This window comes from Microtus pennsylvanicus, chromosome 5 (assembly GCF_037038515.1).
Source record: "Microtus pennsylvanicus isolate mMicPen1 chromosome 5, mMicPen1.hap1, whole genome shotgun sequence".
Taxonomy (NCBI): Eukaryota; Metazoa; Chordata; class Mammalia; order Rodentia; family Cricetidae; genus Microtus; species Microtus pennsylvanicus.
In genome coordinates, this window is record NC_134583.1 from 28,477,611 (window position 1) to 28,499,169 (window position 21,559).

At 46.5% G+C, this 21,559-nt stretch overlaps 1 protein-coding gene across 1 annotated transcript in view; it reads right to left on the bottom strand.

The window, feature by feature from the left end:
- Sbspon (somatomedin B and thrombospondin type 1 domain containing) overlaps nucleotides 1-21,559 on the bottom strand; it is a 30,645-nt gene that overhangs the window by 3,979 nt on the left and 5,107 nt on the right. Inside the window, exons 2-4 of the mRNA XM_075971419.1 lie at nucleotides 11,539-11,733; nucleotides 1,978-2,068; nucleotides 63-239 (exon numbers count right to left, since the gene is read on the bottom strand). Coding sequence (XP_075827534.1) covers nucleotides 63-239; nucleotides 1,978-2,068; nucleotides 11,539-11,733 — 463 coding nt within the window. The remainder of the gene's footprint in view (nucleotides 1-62; nucleotides 240-1,977; nucleotides 2,069-11,538; nucleotides 11,734-21,559) is intronic.

Below are 21,559 nucleotides of genomic sequence, written 5' to 3' on the forward strand. Positions count from 1 at the left end.
ACCCAGAGGACAGAGCCTCAGGGCTAGCGGCAGCAAGCCTGCCAGTCATCATCCTTCCTTACCCGTCAGAATCCTGGCCATCTCCGGAACAACGCAGGCTCACAGAATTCATAGCTGGAGGCTGACAGTCCACACACACCGTGTATCCCTCTCGGAGATACTGCATCCATCGAGTCAGCGGACGGTTGTCCAGGGCACAGTGCGGAGTCAGGGACTCTGTCTTGAACTCCATACAGTATCTGGAAAGAAAGAAGTTAAGAGGTCACTTAGCATAGTTAGAAGTGACCAATACTGTAGGAGGTCTTCAGGGGCCGTGTCAGTTACACATGGCAAAGATTGTTCATTCTTTGCTTTTGAGGCAAGGTTTCACTGACCTAGGAGCAATCGTCTTGCCTCAGTCTCTGAAGTGACGACATTATAAATGTGCCACCGTGCCCAGCATACGTACATGCTTGCTTACATACACACAGACATGAGATTGAGATAAGGGCTCACACACCTCATACTGTCCTCGAACTCGGCAGCGTAGCTGAGGCTGGCCTTGCACTCCTCAACTTCTGAACCCAACCCCACCCCAAATGTGCGGGCTGCAAGTGGGCACCACCGAGCTCAAACAAGTATTGGTTTTTTTTAAACAACTACTAAGAGTTTTATTTTCCAAACATATGCATCACTAAACACACAGAGAAGCAGTCGATTACAAGTAAGTGTGGCTGTCTCTCTGACTGCACTTCAGTAAGAGGAAAAGGAGAGCTGGACTCACGGGAAGCAGTGGCACTGAATTTTCTGTATACGTGTAAGAGGAAAAATAGTAAAGCTTTTAGAAAGCAATGTGGGATAATAAATGTTATGAATTGAAATTATGAAAATCTTCTAAAATAAAATTATAAAAACACTAGCTAGAAAAATGGTTTATAATTAAACTATATTAAATTTAGAAATTTATGTTTATCAAAAGCTATTACTGAGAGAATTAAAGAAAAACCAGAAAGATATTTGCAGCAAGCATTGCTAAAATAGCTCATGTTTGCAATTAGAGTCTCGGCCCTTCTAATCATCTCCAGCACTTGGAATCATTTGTTCAACATTTTTAAAACACTGCAGTGAGGTAAAACACTAACTCCCTATGTCTTTGGATTATATTTCCCTGACTGTTAGCAAGATCAGTTCCCCCTTTTTTCACCCATTTTATATCCTCTACATTTTCTTTTGAATTTGTGAATGTGTGTGTTTTTAAGATCTATTCTAAATAGGAGCATGCCTTCAGCTCAGCTTTATCTTAGCATTTCCTCGGTCAGATGTCCAACCAAGTATGTCATGGTGACAAGCCAACCACCACCAACTCCCCCAACTGCTCAGCTATTCACCTCTTGGTGCATCCATGAGAATTTTAGACTTTTCTAGTTTTGTGAAGAATGTCACGTAAGTGTTAATGGTAATTATTATACTGAATCATATATCACCTTTGGTAACATGGCCATTTTTACAATATTAGTTTTGCTGTCCCAAGTTCTGCTCAGCTGAATCTTTTAAGAATAAAAATTCGAGTTTCAATAACTCATCGCTAGTAAACAGCCTGGAGACCTGAGGATGTGGCTGCTGGGTCTCCTAACAGCTCTCTCTGTTAGAAGAATGGATGCGGGTGAGCATGGAGGTGCCTTCCAGCCTGTGTGTGACGTGTCCATGAGACGCCCTCCGAATGAAAATGTGTCAATTCTCAGATTCACAAACCAGCTCATAGAAACTTCAGAAGCTGCTGGGCATGGTAGTGTGCTCCTTTAATCCCAGATAGGCGGATCTCTGTGAGTTCTAGGCTGGCCTGGTCTGCAGAGTGAGTTCCAGAACAGCCAGGGCTACACAGAGAAACCCTGTCTCAAAAGGGAGGGAGGGAGGGAGGGAGGGAGGGAGGGAGGGAGGGAGGGAGGGAGGGAGGGAGGGAGGGAGGGAAAACCTGGCAGTAATTTTCAAGTAAATTACCCAGCATCCTCAGTTTGTGTAGACCACTGTGGAGAAGCGGCTTGTATTGTTCTCTTCTTGTTGAATGCAGAGCTGGTTATAAAGGCAGGAACTAGAAAAGGAAGAATTACACTGTATTCGCACAAAGTACTCAGTAAGGTTTCCCAAACTAGATTCTATGCCTATCTGAGATCTCTGTTTCCAAGTCCAAAGATCTTAGTGGCACAGTATCAACAGAGATTGCTGTAGCATCTTCGGAAGCAAACTGAATCAGTATTTATATGCATCTGATAACCGCAGAGGGAACCAGAGACCTCTGCTGGGCATAGTGGCCTCCAGGCGTGAAAGAGAGAAAGGCGGTGAAAAGGTAGTTGGAGACTAGACGAGAGAAGGATCAAAGAAAGCAGAGGGGAAGGAGAGAAAACAAGAAGTGAAAATGAGAAAGAATAAAAGAAGCAAGCATGGGTGCCCCAAGCCTCTTGGGAACCGCAGCGTGGCACACGCCCCCACAAATCCCTACAGCTGAAGGCAGAGCTTGTGAAAATTGAGCAGGAGTGAAATATGTCCGGAAAGCAGCTCAAAGTCCACTGCACCGTGGATGCGAGGTGTTTCTGAACATGCGCGCCCACATTGCACCGCACGGCTCTACCACAGTCTTGATTCTGAGTGGGCTTTGCACTGTGTGTGCCTTCACACCAGGAAATGCTGGCAGACACACTGGCTCAGCTTCGAGGCCATTGCACGTTCAGGTTTGTGGTGTTTTTAACAGGGATGCAAAGTCTTCTTGTTGAAGTATAATGGGTCAGTTACAGTAAACAAGGCCTTGATGTTTTCATAGAAGCATTAACACACAAAAAAGAAGCCCTGATTTAGAGACCAATACCAAGGGAAAGAGGTTGGGGTGGGGGAGATGGCTCAGATGGCAATGTGCTCGCTGCTTGAGGACTCCCTGCTTAGCAATCACATTAAAAAAGAAAAGCCAGACATGGCAGCAACTCATATAGAATCCTAATACTGGGGAGAAAAAGACAGGAGATCCTTGTGTTCGCTGGCCAGCCAGCCAATCCAGCTAAATCGGTGAGCTCCAAGATCAATGAGAGATCCTGTCTCAAAAAGTAACATGGAAAGAGGCTGAGGGAGACACCCAACATCAACCTCTGGCCTCTCTGCACGCGCACAGGCACACACACACACACACACACACACACACACACACCCACACCACACATACATACACAGACACACACAGACCCCCACACACATACATATACACACAAAACACATATACACACACAACACATACTTACACAGACACACACATACATACACAACACACATACATCCAACACACACAGAGACACACATACATACATACATACACACACAACACAGACACACACACAACACAACACAGTCAACTGTATATGTTCAGTACAGACAATTTTCCCCTAAATATGTCCAGTCCTGCTCGGGTGAATCTACAGATGAACAGAGCCTGAGAGGACTCAACAGCCCCTCCTGCCTTTTGCTTCAGAAACTGAACAATCCAGGTAAGGGCAGATGCAAGCTGGCGTTGGGTTCTGAGATGCTAAAGTCATTAGCGTGAGCAAACTAGTATGAGGGCACTGGTTCAAAGAGGAAAAGCAGCTTCATAGTACGTGTGCACCTTCCTGGCTCCTGCCTGCCACAAGATGGCAGGCCTTAATTCCTTTTCAGATTTTCTTTTTTTCTTTCTTTTTTCCCTTTTCTCTATTTTTCTCTCCCTCTCTCTTTCTCTTTTCATTTTAAGAGAAGTAACCCTTTCTTGACATGTTCCTTATATAAACCCAGTGGAGTTGGTTGTTTTTGGAAGCATTAGTCAGAAACCAAATCCCACATCTTTACCTGACTTCTCAGATCCGTCCTTGGCTCCTTGTGTTGCAGCAGCAGCAGCAGCAGCAGCAACAGAAGTGGCAGCAATTGGCAGCAGACACAAATGCAGAAGCACCAGCCCAGAACACCTCGACCTTCCTAAGTTGTCATAGGTGAAGCCAGGACCAGCGTGTACATGCGTGTGCTCATGCAGGAGGAGGGGAGGGGACAACCTCAGAGGTCAGTCTTGTCTACCTTGTTTTAGGAGACTGCACAGCCTCTCTGCTGAGGCTGGCACGTCACGGTGGCCACTGATCTTTAGAGATCATGTGTCCCTTAATACAGGTATTATAAGCACATGTCTACCATGCCTGGATTTCACCTTCTGATCTTTACGGCTTCCTGTCCAGGGGCTGCCAATGTAGCTCAGTTATTAGAGCATTCTCTTAACATGAGTGAGGCCCCGAGTTCTATCCATTGTACTGAAAACAAACAAACAAATGTGTGGTTTGTCTATATAATCCTATCACTCAGGAGATAGGGGAATGAGGATCAGAGGTTCAAAATCAGCCAAGACTGTAGGAAACCCTATATTCATGTTTACTTTCTATGTTGATAGTCTATGTTTTTGTTTGTTTGGGGACAGAGTCTTGCCATGTAGCCCAGGCTGGTCTTGAACTCCCAATCCACTTGCCTGAGCCTCAACAGCCCTGTCTTAAGGCACATCTTAAAAGCAAAGCAGTCCCTCGGGATCCCATTTTCTCCCCGCCGCAGCGGCTGCAAGGTTTGCATCCAGGTTATTCTTCCCCCACGCATGAGTTCTGCACACCGTCCAGGAGCCAGATGGCCCGCAGCGCTTTGAACCAAAGCCACTCTTTAATAATAACCCACAAGTTTAATTTTCATATCTTGAGGGTTGTAAATAATTTAAAAGTTATTTTTGCCTTCAGCCCCAACCCTGCTTCTGTGTGGAAGCACGTAGCTTGTGCCTCAGGACACGGTCTCTCAGTAAGTGATGGCCCCCTTCCTTTTCCCTTGCTGGCAGCAATACTCAGGTGTAATGTGGTCTTTGTTCAGAGGTCATTCTCCACCTCTTTGGCAACCTATGGACCCACCATTGCTCCTTTTTACAGCAAGTTTCACTTTTAAGAAACATGGCCCTGCAAATATTTCCTTTGAACATGAAAGGAAATGAAATTTGCTTTGAGAGTTTCATAAGCCCTCTGACACAAGGGCATGCCACAAAAAAGAAAAAAAGAGCAGGTCTCTCTGTACATACCGAAGAGAATAAAAGGGAAATTTGGCAAACAGCCCCTGCTCTTTTGTGGGGAGGAAAATGCACACAAACCTCATTAATGTGCAGCGGTTCGGTTTTTTATATTTTTTTAGGATAAAATATCCTATACCTTAAGTCAAACCAGAAAACTCATTAAGAAGAGAGTAATCTTCGTGGGCTTTTATATTTTGTCTTAGTCACCAGATCCATAATCCTAATTTTAATGATGCAATATGGAGGGGAGCCGCACAGGGGTCGTAGCCATGGGCTCTTAGTTTTCGCTGAGAGCCCTGCAGTTGCCTTCCAGGACTCTATTGTCTTCATAGCATGCAAGCCCAAGATAATGACTTGTCCTAGTCTCTGTGGAAAACAGAATGAGGCATCATCGGGCACCCTCAAGATGTCTAAGTCCCGATCTCCAGGATGTGTGAATGCCTGAATGTTTGGTGTTACTTGGCAAAGAGGGAGATTAAGTACACAGATGGAATTCAAATTGTTAGGCAATGGGGTCTGAAACAGCAAGGGTCTCTATCTTCTAGATGTGTCTCAAGCAGTCACAAGGGATGGTTCATAAATCTGGTGGGAGGGAGACCCGACTTCAGAAGAAAGGAATGGGTAGATGCAATGCGGGTAGCTGCGGAGATGGAAGGAAGCGTGAGGCAGAGCTGTACTTCATCTCCGAAGGTGAGAAACCAGGCTGGAGAGATGTTTTAAACATTAAAGGCAAGGCCCACAAACACCAAAAGATGAAAAATGTTGAAAGCAAGCTGGGCCCTCGAGTCAAAGGATGTTACCCAGCCCCACTGATACCTCAGCTGTAACCTAGTAAAACCCATCAGATTCCTACAGAACTCTCAGATAATACATTTGTATTGCCTAAGTCACCAAGCTGGTGGCAGCTTAACTCCTGAGATAGGAGGTGGAGGTACAGACACACCATTAGTGTTTTTCCTAGAGCCTGCTCCCCTGAGAGCAAGTCGCTGCATTTCACCACTGTTTGCTGTCTTGATGAGCTGAGAATTACCCCGCTCCTAATCCTGATTCCGTTCAGATAAAATAACTTTCTTCTCCTTCTGTATCTCTGTTTTCCCATTTTACTGTGAGCAGCAAGGAGACTCAGGCTGTAGTGCTCAGAGTTCTCCTTGGCTCGTTCATTATCACTTTCAACTACTTCCCACGTAACTGGACGATACACCGCCACTCTTTCTGCTCCTGTATCTCAGGAATGCCCTTTCATCCACGGCAAGCCTGGAATGACTTTCCTGAAGAGCCTTCACTTGCTTCAGTCCAGACAGCCCTGCGCTGAATTCTGTCCCTCAGAACTAGAACACATATGTGTCATGTTAAGGCACGAAGTTTCTGGGGATTTGTTACACTAGCCATGGGCATGAATATGATCCTCGGAGCACGCCTATGAAGACTGACTCAAGACCGCTTATGAAATCTCTCTGAACTTGGTGCGTGTGCGTGTGTGTGTGTGTGTGTGTGTGTGTGTGTGTGTGGTGTGTGTGCGCGCGTGTGCAAGTCTGTAATCCCCACCCTTGGGAGGTAATGACAGGAGGATCAGAAGTTCAAGGTTATCCTCAGCTACAAATTGAGTTTGAAGCTAGCCCGGGCTACATAACCATGATCCAATCTCATAAAAACAAACAAAAATTTGTGCCATTTAAAAGTGAGGTATAACTACACCTCGAGCTAAGGCTCATGCACTGTCTACAGGAACTCTGGTAGAGGTGGGAAGTAGCAATGGGTACACATGTGACCGGGTAGCAGGACAAATGCACTTACTACATCAAGGTGGGCTCTCTTCCGTGCTCCCACGTCAACCTGAGAACCTTACTATAATAGTGGTGGGTGCGTGCCAGAGTGTGCGAGAGGGTTAGAGGAAAACTGGCAGGAGCTGGCTCTCTCCTTCTCCTGTGTGGGCTCCAGAGACTGTCCTCCAGCTGGAGAACCGTCTTAGCACAGTGCTCCTCACTGAACTGTAATAAGCTGTGATGGATGCGCTTGCTGTTTGGGTTCGGATCTCTAAAACCCACCCCAGTCGTGGCATGCACAGGTGCTCGGTGTTACCAACTGGATGAGAATGCGAGAGAGATCTGGCTAGGACATGCGTCAGTCCCTTGATCACTAGGATTGGTCCAGCTTGTCTGGCTCTGCTAAGGAGGCATCCTGTTCCTCCCTCAACACTCCATGAGCATCCTTTCTTTAGCTGTGTGCTTAGCTGAAGCGGAGGACCTCTCCTGATGGAGAAGGATCGGTCTTCAAGGCCATGAGAGCAGCTGCGCTCCCCTGCTGGCACCTCTGTACCAGCTCAGAGAGTCAAACAAACCCTGAAGAACCCTTCAGACCGAATGCTCATATTACTGTTTCGCGTCCTTCTTTCCTCCGAGTTGTTTTATCTTTTCATGTGTACTTCGTGAACACTAGTGATTTTACTGAGTTTCTTCTGGGGTAGTGTGTTGGGAGGGGGGTGGTTTAACTAAAGTGAGGAAAACCTGCATATTCTATCTCCCTCTTTGCAGAGTGAAGATGTCTCGATCATCGTTAGTTCTGAAAAGTTCTTTGGTAGAGAAACAGCTCCCTCTGTTCACATTGTTATCACAGAAGAAGATAAGCTTGGGAAACTTTTGCCAGCCATGACGCAGGCAGAGGTGTGAGGCCATGTTTGAGATATTCTGAAACTCTAGTGAGCATTAGACACTCCAGAAGAGTTTGTTACAACTCAGACAGAATTCTGGACCCACTCCAGGAATTCTGATCCCATGGGTCTGGGTCAGGCCACAGGAACTTGTATTTCTAAGGAGTTTCTAAGTGATCCAGAGATTCCTGGTCCAGGATCTGGTGTTAGCAACCATCACAGTTTAATATTCGGTGGCTCCATGCTCCCCAGACAGCCTAAGTGGAGTTGTCACTACAATTCACGGGGGGCGGGACCTTAAGGACCGAAGTTGAGACTAAAAATGTAACGATTGCCCTCTTCTTTGCAAACTATGAGGTTGTTATTTATGAGCTTAGGAAGGCAGTGTAACACAAAGTCTACACAGTGTTTAAACAAGGCCGAGGGTAGCTTTAAGACGCACTAGAAAAGACAGTTGCGTCAAATCCTTAGTGGGGTGTGGTGTCAGGAGCTGTGAGAAGGAACATTTGGGACCAAGTGGATGAGGGTATTAGAGAAGGAACATCTGGAGCTGCTGGACAGAGGAATAGGCACCACCAGGCGGAAAAGAGGCTGTCCAGGGGTCTGAGTAGCCGCCAGGTTCTCCCGGGGACACACTGTCCCTGAGTGTATGATGATCACACGTCCTGGTGCTTGCATCTCATTGCCCATAATGTTTTCTTAACTTTCTTGCCAGGACTGCAGACTGGGAAGTGGTACACAACAGCCTGGTGTTGAAGAAACCCTTCTAGGAGCCAAATACCATGAATAGAGCAGATGCCCTTCCTGTGAAGTAGACTCTGGGTCATAAGAACCACCAAAACCCAAGAGTCATACAGCAGCCATCTAGCAGCCTGTCGTGTTGTGTTTGTGCAGAGGGCTGTGGAGGAACACAGACATTTCTAATCCACACGCCCCTACCCCAGAACATATGAACTCGTTGAGATGGACCCCTCTGGATGTCACCCCAATGTGGCGGCTTATGACAGATGGCCTGGACCGAGTATGAACCACGATTGCTTCTGTGAGCCACCCCTTTGGAGCTGCGTAATTATTTCTCCTTGAGCTGAATGTGACTAGTACATCAGGGAGAGGCCTCCACTGCACCCCTCTACTGCATCCTTCCGCTGTGCCCCTTCACTGCATCCCTCCACTGCACCCCTCTGCTGCACCCCTCTACTGCATCCTTCCGCTGTGCCCCTTCACTGCATCCCTCCACTGCACCCCTCTGCTGCACCGCTCCACTGCACCGCTCCACTGCATCCTTCCACTGTGCCCCTCCTCTGTGCCCCTCGACTGCACCCCTCCCTACTGTGCCCCTCCTCTGCATCCCTCCACTGCGATCCTTTGTGATCACAGATCTGGTCACAATGGTCCCTACAGAAAACACCTCAGCAGCTTTCCTAGGCTCTTCAGGAAAAGACTAGAATCTAAAAATAGAATCCTCTCTAGTTCAAAGCTTGCTGGCCCCAACCCCCCCAATTTTCCACATCCATTTTTTTAATAGCTCAACAAGGGCTTGGGGGATAACTCAGTAAACAGAGTGCTTGAGGATTTGAGTTGATCCCCAGAAACCACATAAAAACAGCCAGACATGGGGGGTGGGGGGTTGCAGCACTGGGGAAGTATAGAGAAGTCAACCCCTGGGGCTCAATGGCTAGTCTGCCTTGTTTATTTGATCAGTTCCAGGCCAGTGAGAGATCTTACTGAAAGAACAAGAAAAATCGGTACCTGAGGGATGACCTCTGAGGTAGTCCTGTGACCTTCACAGGCATGCACACACGTTCACATACATGCACATTCATAGGCACCCGAACATACGAAGGCACACACCTTAAACAGTCAAGACAAGCAGCTTGTTAGCCATTTAGGGCTTTCTTGATTGCTTGCTTGCCTACCTGTGGCATTGCACCTCGAATCCACTGGTCATCCATTTGTAGACTCTGGGCTGCCGTTGCCCTGCATGCCTCCCTCACCCGGAGGCCCCTCACTATTGGGTGCTGCTGTGCCCTCCTCCCCTCTAGATAGCAGCCCACCATCCCAGAACAAGGTCTGCAGCACCCTGTGGATTTCCCTCTCGTGCTCTGCCCCGGCACTGCCCTTTCAGGATCGTCTCCCACAGTCCCATGTTGCCCCGGATCAGCCCTTCAAACTGTCTACAGCTGACCATCAGGTTTAAGCACACTGGTCTCTCTTCTGGGCAGCTCAGGATTTCTTGGCCTTATCCCCAAGGAAACCTCACCCCTCAAGAGTAGAGGAAATTACCATATCGCTCCTGCTTACAGGCTCTTGCATGTCCATTGCTTCAATTGGACAAATTACCAGATATAGATTTTTAGGATTAATTTCCCGGGGACATCCGATGATTATGTCCCTTCCACTAAACTGAAGTCTCTGAGACTCTGGGCCTCACGTCAATTTTCCTCCCCACCATAACGCCAGCATACGGCCCGCGTCTGGCACCAAGTTGACTCTAAGCAAATAAGTACTCATATATGGGAAAAATCTAATGAAATTGCATGATAAAAATTATGTTGATGTAAAAATTTTTCAGGTTCTTATGAAAAACATATGGACTTTTCTACCCAGGAAAGCCAACATTTTGCCCTACTGGATTCAGCCCAGATCAGCATATTGGTGCTGGCCTCTGTTTATTTCTCTGTGAGCCTCACACGGTTCCTGGTGCCTTAGTGAACCAGGTTCCTAGCTCCCCTCATGAGTTACATCACATGTCTTTCTCTTCCTTCCTTCCTTTCTTTCTTTCTTTCTTTCTTTCTTTCTTTCTTTCTTTCTTTCTTTTTTTTTTTGAGATGGGCTCTGATTATACTGCCCAAGGTGGCCCCGGACTCTTTGATGTAATGATCTTTCTGCTTTCTGCCCTGCAGTATTTTGGAGTACATGTGCCTGCCACTGCACCCGGACAAAATCACCTTTTCAACTGACTCACAAATCTGAACACTTCAGCCTCAGTCTCGTCAGCATAAGAGAGGTGAGTGTTTCAAAAGATCGTTTTATCAGTCAGGTGGTGGTGGTGGTGGTGGTGCACACCTTTAATCCTAGCACTTGGGAGGCAGAGATGGGCGGGTGGATCTCTGTAAATTCAAGGTCAGCCTGGTCTAGAGAGCTACATCCAGGACAGCTAGGGCTACACAGAGAAACCCTGTTTCGAAAAATTAAAAAAAAATTATTGTATCACTTTGCTGTCTTTGCTCATATTTGTTAGCGTCTAAATTAAAAGTTCTGTTTAGCCAGAACTCACACGCTACATGAAGTGGGTTACCCTGGCTAGATGACTGCTAAGCTGTGTGAAGGATCACCGTCTGATGTCCTTTGTCACCAGCTTGATTGATTTGCTGAAAACCGAATGCGTGCATGCGAGCCCTGGAGTGGCGCTAGGGTGGGGGTAGAATATTTACTTAAGTGTAAGTTCAGTAAAAGGGGTGAGGGTCAGTCAGCTCGGCGTATACTCGCGTGGTTTATTAGTGAGCCCATGGAAAGCTGGAGGGACCATCCGAGAGAGAGAGAGAGGGAGAAAGAGAGAGAGAGAGAGAGAGAGAGAGAGAGAGAGAGAGAGAGAGAGAGAGAGAGAGAGAGAGAGAGACTGAAGGAAGCAAGGGAAAGAGGCGTGTGCGCAGCTAGCTATTGATCCCTTTAATAAGCGCTTCCTGAGCTTCCTATCTGCTAAGCAGACTGCGCCCTCCACCTCATGGAACTTTCCCTGCACAGAGCATGACCTTTCAGGAAGTGGCCAAAAGTCATCAAAGGCAACAAAGGCAGCAACCATGAAACTCAGTACCAAAGGAATGCCCGCAGTTCCGGCCCTGCGATGAGGTGTACTCCAGGCAGCCGGCTCGCTCTTCCAGGGGTGGGCAGGGTGCCCCTCCGTTCAGCGGCTCCTGCTGCACTGAACGCCTGCGCACACGCGTGGTGGGCTGGCATTGACCAGCACAGCCACTCCAGGGACTCCATTCTCCCACGAAGCACGGGCGAGCTGGAAGACAGAACGAGAGTGTGCTCACCTGAGTAAACCCAGCCTGCCAGGTTGTTCCTGCCCATGCAAACACAGAGTCTATCTAGCTTGTGTAAACTTCATAAACTCAGTCATGACTTCATCTGGAAACACAGCAAGTCCCAGAAACATTGGCTCCACCCACCCTGATGGGTCACTGATGATTAGGCACTTCTGAGCCCACCCTGATGGGTCACTGATGATTAGGCACTTCTGAGGAGGTCCAGGAATCCCACAGTTGGCCAGGGACACATTCCAGGTAAACTGCTACAGGATTCTTCCTCAGGCTCCTGGGCTTACAAAACTTGCTCTTTTTCTTTTCTTTTCTCTTTTCTTTTCTTTCTTTCCTTTCTTTCTTTTCATTCCTTCCTTCCTTTCTTTTTCTTAATAGTAACCTTCAGCACTGTCCCTGATCATAGCTTGATTTTCTTTCCAGATTATATTTTCACTCTTACCTATTTATGGAAGCTGGTGTGCTATTTCAATACACACATATAGTGTGTAATGATCAGATTAGTCATTGGTAAATCAGTTTTCTTAAACACGGAGCATTTCCTCTATGGGGCACTGGTAGCCATTCTGGTTAATAGCCACAGTCACCCCACTGTGCTATAGAGCATTGGGAGTTATTTCTCCTGACTGCACCACAAGCCCTTAGCCATCCTTTCTCCATCCCCCTCCTCCCTCCCTTCCCAGAACATTAGTAACAGTAATATACATTCACTGTAAAAAAAAAAAAATGGGAAAAATAATTATAGAAGCAAAATGTACCTTGCCCAGTCATAATCCCAGTACTTACTGATCAATTCTTTTGGGAAATGTAATGATAACGATGGTGTAACTCAAAGGTAATATAAACAAAACAGACACAGAGATCCGTGGGACAGAGCAGAGAGCCCGGCTGTAAGTCTGCACAACAGCCACCTGGTATTTTACAAAGAAGGCAGAAGTACACACTGAAGAAAAGACAACTGCTAAGTCCTTCCCCCTGAAATGGCAATGCTGGTGACACTGTCCTGAACAGTGGTTCTGGCTGCATAAACAGAAGGGTTGTAACTGGGTAAACAGGCCACCCATAACCTTCCCCCAACTCCATCCGGCAAGGGCACAGAGAACAGGTCAGCTGAGACAGCCTGTGTCAGCTCACATCCCCACCCGCTGGCTGTCATATAAAATCTTCTAGCTTGCTCCTTCTGCTCTTCAAATGATTCTGGGCAAATTGGATGTCTGTGTAGAGAAGAATGAAGCCAGATCCTTATCTCTCATCCCGGATAAAAATCAAATCCAAGAGGCTCAAAGATCTTAGTGCTGTCCCTGAAACTCCGAAACCGCTACCAGGTAAAGAAGTGGATGTGCCCACAATTATGGGCACACAGGGCCTTTCCGAGTGGGACTTCAGGAACTAAGGCCAAAACTGACAAAGTGAGAACTCGCGGATTTTAAGGGCTTTTGCACTACAAAAGAAACCTGTTAACACAGTGAAGAGGCGGCCTACAAAACAGGAGACGATCTTTGCCAGTTACACAGCTGACGGAATCAGTGCCTAGAAAACAAACCAAGATAGCAAATAAAAGCCCTAAGAGATGGTCTATGCACTGTCCGCATCACTAGGAGCAGCAGAGAGGAAACAGGAGCTTGTTTTATGCATTACCCAGTCTTCCTCTGCCTTTCTATGTCCTGTCCCCACGTTTACCTTTGCACACACAACTCCCCGCCCCCGCCATTAAATAAATGTTATGGATCTTGGGCTAAATAAATAAATCAAACGGCTTATAAAACTGGAGTTCTCAAAAGAAGCACAAATGACTAATAAATACTTTTTAGAGTGTTTGACATTCCCATCAGAGAAATGCAAATTGAAAGTACTTTGAGATTCCATCATACTCCAGTAAGAATAGCTATTATGGAGGAAACAAATGAGGTCAAATTCGGGCAGGACTGTGGGGGAGAGGCAACCCCTATTCACTCTTGTCACTAGCGTGTAAACTGGCAGAGCCACCATGGAAATCAGTGTGGCGGTTCCTTCAAAAACTTAAAAAATAGAACGGTCATTTTATCCAGCTTCAGTGCTCATGGACCGTCTCCAACTCCTAAGCTAGGGCACACCTTTTCCCTGGTCTTTTCTGTTTTGTTTTGTTGAAGCAGGGTCTCTCTACATAGCCCTGGCTGTCCTGGAACTTATTCTGCAAACAAAGCTGGCCCCCAAACCCACAGAGATCCGCCTGCCTCTGCCTCCCGAGTGCTGTGATTAAAGGCGTGCGCCACCACACCACTGGCCCCCACCTGAGCCTCTGAAATCCTGGTATTAAAGATGTGTCCCTGAGATGGATGCCTTCTCCCCATAGCCACGATGGCCCTTTGGGAAATCAGAACATGTCACTTCTTGCTCCGTTCATCTCTGATGATCCCTCTCCACTTGAATAATGTATCTATAGGAGGAAACTCCGTAGATTGTATATTGATGGCTTCATCATTGTGACGAAGACATTGAGCAGTCTGTGGACCATTTAAAATTGTCTATTCAAGCCCTTTGCCCATTTTGGAATCGAGTTTCTAGCTTTCTATTGTCCTAAAGTTGTAGAATGAATAGTAACTCCTTGTCAAATTGACAAAGTTCACATATTTTCCCCATCCCTGTGGTCTGGCTTTTTTTCTTACTTGATGGTGTCTTTTCATGCAAATAGAAAGAATGCTTTTGTAATCCAGTGAAGATTATTAGCTCACCTATTTTTGTTGCTGGTGTTGCCTGTGCTTTGGGCTCAGCACAGGGGTGTATTTTGAGATGCAATTCCAACATCTTGAAGAATTTCCCCAATAGTTTCTCTTACAAGTTTATAATTTGTTGGATCTTTTATTAGCTTTAATATTTGTTTGTGGAAATAAGCATTCATCCTTGACATTTGCATTTGTATATCCAGTTTTTCTGGCACCACTTTAGAGACCATCCTTTCTCCTTCTCGTTACCTTAGCACCCTTGTTGGAACTGGCCATTAGCCAGGTGTGGTGGCACACACCTACCTTCTCAGCACTTGAATGATGAAGCAGGGAATTGTGAAATCCTGGCCAGTTTTGGTTAGATAGTGAATCTTGTTTCAGAGGTTTCCACCTATATAGCGGGACGAGTGTGGTCGACCAGAGCAGCTCATATCGTGTCATCAAGGCATCGGGGAAAGCAATTCCTCAGCAGTCATTCTGAAGAGAATCACAGGCTGGTAACTGGTTGGGAAGGACGCCTCTGCTCTTCATTCTTTCTTTGCCTTATTTCCTCCCTGGACTTCCTTCCCTGTGCCTACTTGGTCCTTCCATGTGTTGACCTTGAACAGGACTTAATATTTGTATTCTAAAATGAATTTATTTCCAATTTTAAATTTTGAACAATACTATAGCATAAACGCTGGCCATGTCTTTAACTTAGAATTTAGTAATGTGGCCTTGAGTTTGACTTAGCTGTATATAACAGATGACACTGAGGAGTATTTTCTGATAGAATTTAGCCTCTCAGGAATTCTTGAAACTCTGTCTCATGTCCAGCATTTCTTTGGTTGATTTGGTACCATGACTGTAGTCTTCAAGAGTCACAGAATCCCTGTGTCAACTGTTGTTCTTATTGCCCAATATTTTTCCTTGACAAAAAACAATGTCATTTGCTATTTTTCCAATCTTATTTTTATATCCCTGTAAAGAGCTGAGACCTGAGTAACAGGGTATACCTGGAGTCCCAGATACTCAAGTACTGAGCAAGGAGAATAACTGGAGCCCAGGAGTTCATCCATAGCCTGGGAAAATTTTATTGTAATCATCTCAAAATAAATAAATAGATAAATAAAATAAAAGTCTCATAAAGACAAACAGAAGTTCTAGGATCCAAGACAATGTCTCCATGGTTTTATTCTAAGACAAAATGGAAGAGGGGTTGAAATATAATTATAGGAATAAAAATGTGTTCCATAGATTTTGGGCTAGAGGATTAGTCTGGGATGTTTATTTCTCTTCCACTGTGATTCTCTCGTGAACTTTTGATTGAGTTGGAACCACACGAGATCACTGGTCCCAGGAGTTAGGAGTACAGGAACTTCTGACAGATTTATTACATCCATATATTAGAGCTATGTGACATGTGTTTCCTTTTGAACTTTTATTAGCAGCCCTGCCCCTTTCCCACTAAACTTTATCTTTACAGACAACATGCTAAAATATTTTTCTTCAGATTCAATCTTCTCATTCTTCATATCCGCTTTTACCAGCTGCTAATGGAATCTGTCGCTCGTTACCTCATAAGCTGGTGCACAAGGCCCCGGACTCCATGCTGGTCAACTGCTTAACAGCTAGGGTTTGATGACATCATCCCACTCACTCCCTTTTGAGGAAGGAAGCCTAGATTTAACGGGTACAGGAAATTCGGTGACGTCTTTCTCTTCTTTGTTTAAACTCAACCTAATATTCAGGTTGGATTTCTCCATAAGCAACCTATGGGGCGTGGACTTGCATGCAAGGCCTTGATTTGGAAAGTGATTCCACTAAACATCATAAGGGAGCAGAGGAGAATAGACACAGACTACACATCTGTGTTCCTACTGTTGACCTAGCATACCTCTGACTCTCACCCCACTGGAGGAGGGGAATGAATCATCCAGAAAGTTAGGAATGATGGAGTTCTTATTGGTTAATTGGCCCCAGATATCCCTACCTCCAGGTGCAGAATGACCAAGAAGAGAAAAGTAGTTACACTGTAAACAAGCATAAGATACATGTTTACATGTTCTGACAGGGAAAGCCAGTCATAGCCAAGTGCAAGAACCTTAAAAATTGTGTCACTGTTTGTTTTTGTTGTTGTTGTTGTTGTTTTGAGACAGCCTCGCCATTCAGTCCCAAGTGGTCCTGAATTTGCTTTGTAGCTGTTCTTGAACTCTCAGAGATTTGTCCAAGTGCTGAGATTAAAGATGTGGGCTGCCACATCTGGCTTCTCTTTTGTTTGTTTGTTTGTTTTGTTGTTGTTGTTTGGTTTTAGTTGTGGTAGACTGATACAACCAAAAACAAGTTAAGGAAGAAAATGTTTATTTGACTCATGGTTTCAGAGATGGCAAGTCCATCATGGCAGGAAGGTTCTGGCGCAGCAGCTGGAAAGCTGAAAGAGTGTATCTTAACTGTACACAGTAAACAAAGAGAAGAAGCCAGAAGTTAGGTGGAGCTATAAACCTTCAATGCCTGTGCCCAGTGACACAGTCTCTCCAGCAAGGCTTCACATCCAACGCTTCCTAGACTCTTCCAGTGTCACCAGGGTGACCAAGGGTCCACATATACAAGCCTATGGGGAACGTTTCTATCCAGGCTACCCTCATTTCATAGGAGACAAAATCCAACCTCCCTAACACACGCACACACGCACGCACACATACACAAACACACATGCACGCACACACTGACACATACACAAACACACAAGCACGCACACACGCACACATACACAAACACACATGCACGCACACACACACGCATACACAAACACACAAGCACGCACACACGCACACATACACAAAAACACATGCACGCACACACGCACACATACACAAACACACATGCACGCACACACGGACACACATGCAAACACATGCGTACATAAACATATACAGGCACATACACACGCACACACACACACCCCACCTTGGCACCAAACTTCTGCTACACTGCCTCTTTTGTCCCTGAACACGGTGAGCATGCGCAGACTCTAGGGCTCCTACCCACATTTTCACTTTGTTTTCAGTTTCTTCCTGTACTGAGTGGAGCCGAGCACTGCTCATCCTATAGTCTCAGTCAAACGGGTTCATCGTTAGAGTCCTTTCTCTCTGCGCCTTAAAGTTCAGGGGATCTGGCCTCGGCTGGCAGCCAGGAGTCTTAATCCTTTCTAACCCATTTACATCTCTCGCCAGTGCCTCCATTGGGGAACATTTGATCATACTGTGAATCCCAAGTTTGCATTTGTGTTAATTAAATAAAATGAACCTTGGGTCAGGAGGCTGTTAGCAGCTAGCTGTCAGAAAGTAACCGTAGAACATCGGAGGGCACCTGGAAGACACAGAGAGATGCACCGGAAGCAGGAGGGAGGCATGCTGAGTGCTGCAGCTTTTTTGTCTTGGCAGAGTGAAGAGGCATGGCTTTTTGGGAGAGCCCAGGAGAGAAGGTTATCTAGTTGCTACTCAACCTCTCTGAGTTAGCAGATTTTCACTCCAGCCTTTGAGTCTCCAGTCTTATTTGTAAATAGACTGAGAGAAATTTAGTCAGAGCTACCTTTAGAGGCAGTGCCATAGCCAGTGTCTGTGAGGACAGAATCCCCGCTAGGCTGCAGCCTGAGAGGCCAGCCACTGCCAGAGCAGCCGGCCGGGAACTGCTGACTGAGATAGCAGTAGATTAAGGTGCAGCCGCCGTGCTGAAGATAAACAACACAGCTCATCTCCGAAGTAAAGAACTCCTTCAATTTTATCATCTGTGTCTTGAAATGGTATTTCATTTTATTTGATCCCAACTTTTCTCACTCAAGGATTTTGGCATATATGGAAAAAATGTTTCTTGCCTGTGCCCCTCATGGTCCCATTGAGTATCACAGTTCCGGGTTTCTCTTTCTACGGAGAAGACACCTCCTATCTTGGGCTATCATGGTCTTTCTCTAAGTCAGCCACACCTTTGGGGTTATGCCAAATAAGCATGCTTGGTCTCTAGGTTCCCAAGAGTAGTTTTTTAAAAAATTTGTTGTTTAGTTGGTTATATTTTGAGACAAGACCTCAATGTACAGTCAAGATGACCTCAAACTCATCATCTAGCTCAAACTGGCTTAAAATGACAATCCTCCTTTGAACGCGATGTCTTCAAAAATAATTTAATTTTTTAAATTTAATTTAATTTTTTCCCAGTCATGGCTTGTGGTATATGTCTGCAATTCTAGCACCTCAGAGTTGGAGGCAGGACAGTCAGAAGCTCATGGGCACCCTCAACTACATGGTGAATTCAGTGCCATCATGACAACCTATCTCAAAAAAAAAAAATCTGTTTTTCTTGACTCTCTCAAGTGAGCACATGCCACCACCACGTCACAAATTAAACTGCTAGCAAGGGAAGAGTCCTTCATTTTATTGAGGTCTGTCTTCTCTGCTGTAGCGTCTTGATCTTGCCCTCGTACAGCAATCTCTCCCAGGTTCATCACGCAGACGCAAGTCCTCTTCTGGCCCCCATCCCTGCCGGCTACTCTTGGTCATTTAAAGCCAGAGTCTAAGTGCTTTCTCCCACACACTGAGTTCAGACATCCCAACACCCCTACAGAATATTCTTTGCGCACGTTACAACAATACCCATGTGTTCATAGCTATTGCTTCTTGGCCGTCTATAGAAAGAATACAGAATGGCTCCCTTAGCCAGTACACCAAAGGCAGGCACAGCTCGTGTTATTTTACATGCCTGTCACCTTCCTGTTCCTTTCCAGGCATGTACATCCTCTTCTGGGCAGTCTTGTCAAAGCCCTTTCTGAGACTCAGATAAAACCACATTACCCAAAGGGACTATTTGTACTGCAAAAAACTCAGCTTTTATTGTTTTCCTCTCATAACAACTGTCATCTTCCTCCATAGGTTTTAAAAACAATCTTTTGCGACATCAGGTAGCCTAGTTTTTCAAATGGTAGCAAAACAATGGCATAAGCTACTTCGTAATACAAGCAGGATTTTAGAGATCAGGTAAACCTGGGGGAGGGGTACAACACAAACAGAAAGGCAAGGATGCCTTCTCCTGGGTAACTGCTCCGGAGAGCTGTGCTCCTGTATGCACTTCTGGGTCCCTCACCCTTTCCGCAATGCTGGGGAACAAACCCAGAGCCTCATACACACTAGGCAAGGGCTCTGCCACCAAGCGACATCTGCAGCCCCCTTTGTTTCTATTTCTGTACTTTCCAAATTCCTCTCAACAGATTAGAGCCTAGAGTCCAGGAAGAAAGAAAAGCAGCCTTTCTTTTTTGTTCTGTCTCTGACTCTGTCTCTCTCTCTCTCTCTGTGGTGTGTGTGTGTGGTGTGTGTGTGTGTGTGTGTGTGTGTGTGGTGTGTGTGTGTGTGGTGTGTGTGTGTGTGGTGTGTGTGTGTGTGGTGTGTGTGTGTGTGGTGTGTGTGTGTGGTGTGTGTGGTGTGTGTGTGTGGTGTGTGTGTGTGGTGTGTGTGTGTGGTGTGTGTGTGTGGTGTGTGTGGTGTGTGTGTGTGTGGTGTGTGTGTGTGTGGTGTGTGTGTGTGTGTGAGCACAGGAGGGCAGAGACAGAGAGCAGCTCTCACTAGGTATCTCTAGCTGGCCTGGAGCTTCCTATGTAGAACAGACAGGCCTCATACTCACTGAGATCAGCCTGCCTCCACCTCCCAGTGCTGGGACTAAAGGCTTGCACACCATGCCTGTCAGGAAACATTTTTAAAAGAAAATATGGGTGTGTTCCGACAGCAGTACTTTCCGAAGCCATGGATAACCCAGGGGTGGTAACCACACATGCGCTTGAGACATTGTGTTGGATCAAGTATCTATGAAGAAAGCTTTGTGGGACTGAGTTGTAAAGCCTGTTCTTAGCATGGGTGGGTTGGGGGGTTCAGCCTAAGCACCGTAATTGGGGCTGGTGAATGTAGAGGAATAACAAAGACCAGGGCCCAGAGCCCCCCAAGAGCACAGAGTCAGATGCCAGAAGACTCACTCACTCTCCAGTGTCGGGGTCTTACCCTGCTAAGTACTCGGCTTCCCATACATCCCAACTTCTTAGAGACAGCACAAGAGAATCTTTAGAAACTGTGAGCCCTGGATCCAGACTTCCTGGGTTCAAATCCTGCTCCATCACTTGTGAGTGGAGACCCTTCAGACAGTTACCTAGCCTTTCTATATTATCTTCCTCACTTAAATGAGACAAAAATGGAGCATAACTTTCAGTGGTCATGATATCGTGTGAGAGAGTAGCTGAAAAGTAGTTGTGCTGGGAGGTCAGAGTGTTGGGGGTGCTGACCCAGGGGTCAGAGTGTGTGTGTGGTGCTGACCCAGGGGTAGGAGTGTGTGTGGGGGTGCTGACCCAGGGGTAGGAGTGTGTGAGGGTGCTGACCCAGGGGTAGGAGTGTGTGAGGGTGCTGACCCAGGGGTAGGAGTGTGTGGGGGGGTGCTGACCCAGGGGTCAGAGTGTGTGTAAGGTGCTGACCCAGGGGTCGGAGTGTGTGTGGGGTGCTGACCCAGGGGTAGGAGTGTGTGTGAGGTGCTGACCCAGAGGTAGGAGTGGGAGGGTGCTGACCAGGGGTCAGAGTGTGTGGAGGGGTGCTGACCCAGGGGTAGGAGTGTGTATTGGGGGGTGCTGACCCAGGGGTAGGAGTGGGGGGGGTGCTGACCCAGGGGTAGGAGTGTGTGTGGGGGGGTGTTGATCTAGGGTAAATGTCACCTGGGTGTTACCTATATCCCCTTCCTTGACTCTAGGCTACCACTGCTAGCTCCAGGCTGCCCCTTGGGCTGCCCCTCCAGCTGCCCCTCAGGCTTCCCCTCAGGCTGTGCTAGTTCTGGTCAAGAAGCTTCAGCTTTCTCTGTCCTCAGGATCTGAGTCATCCTTCTTCTTGGTTGGTTGTGAGCCTCTGGTCATAAGCTCAAGGTCCCCTCCTTTCCCATTGGAGTTGGGGCAGTTTGTTCCCTGGACTTCCTGGAGATCCAGGAGACACGGGGACTACTCGGCTTCGCCCCGTCCTGTGAGTGAATAACTGCTAAGCATAGTTCTGCCTTTTCCCTGATTGCTGTGAAGGATCTAATACAGCCCACTGTTTCTGTG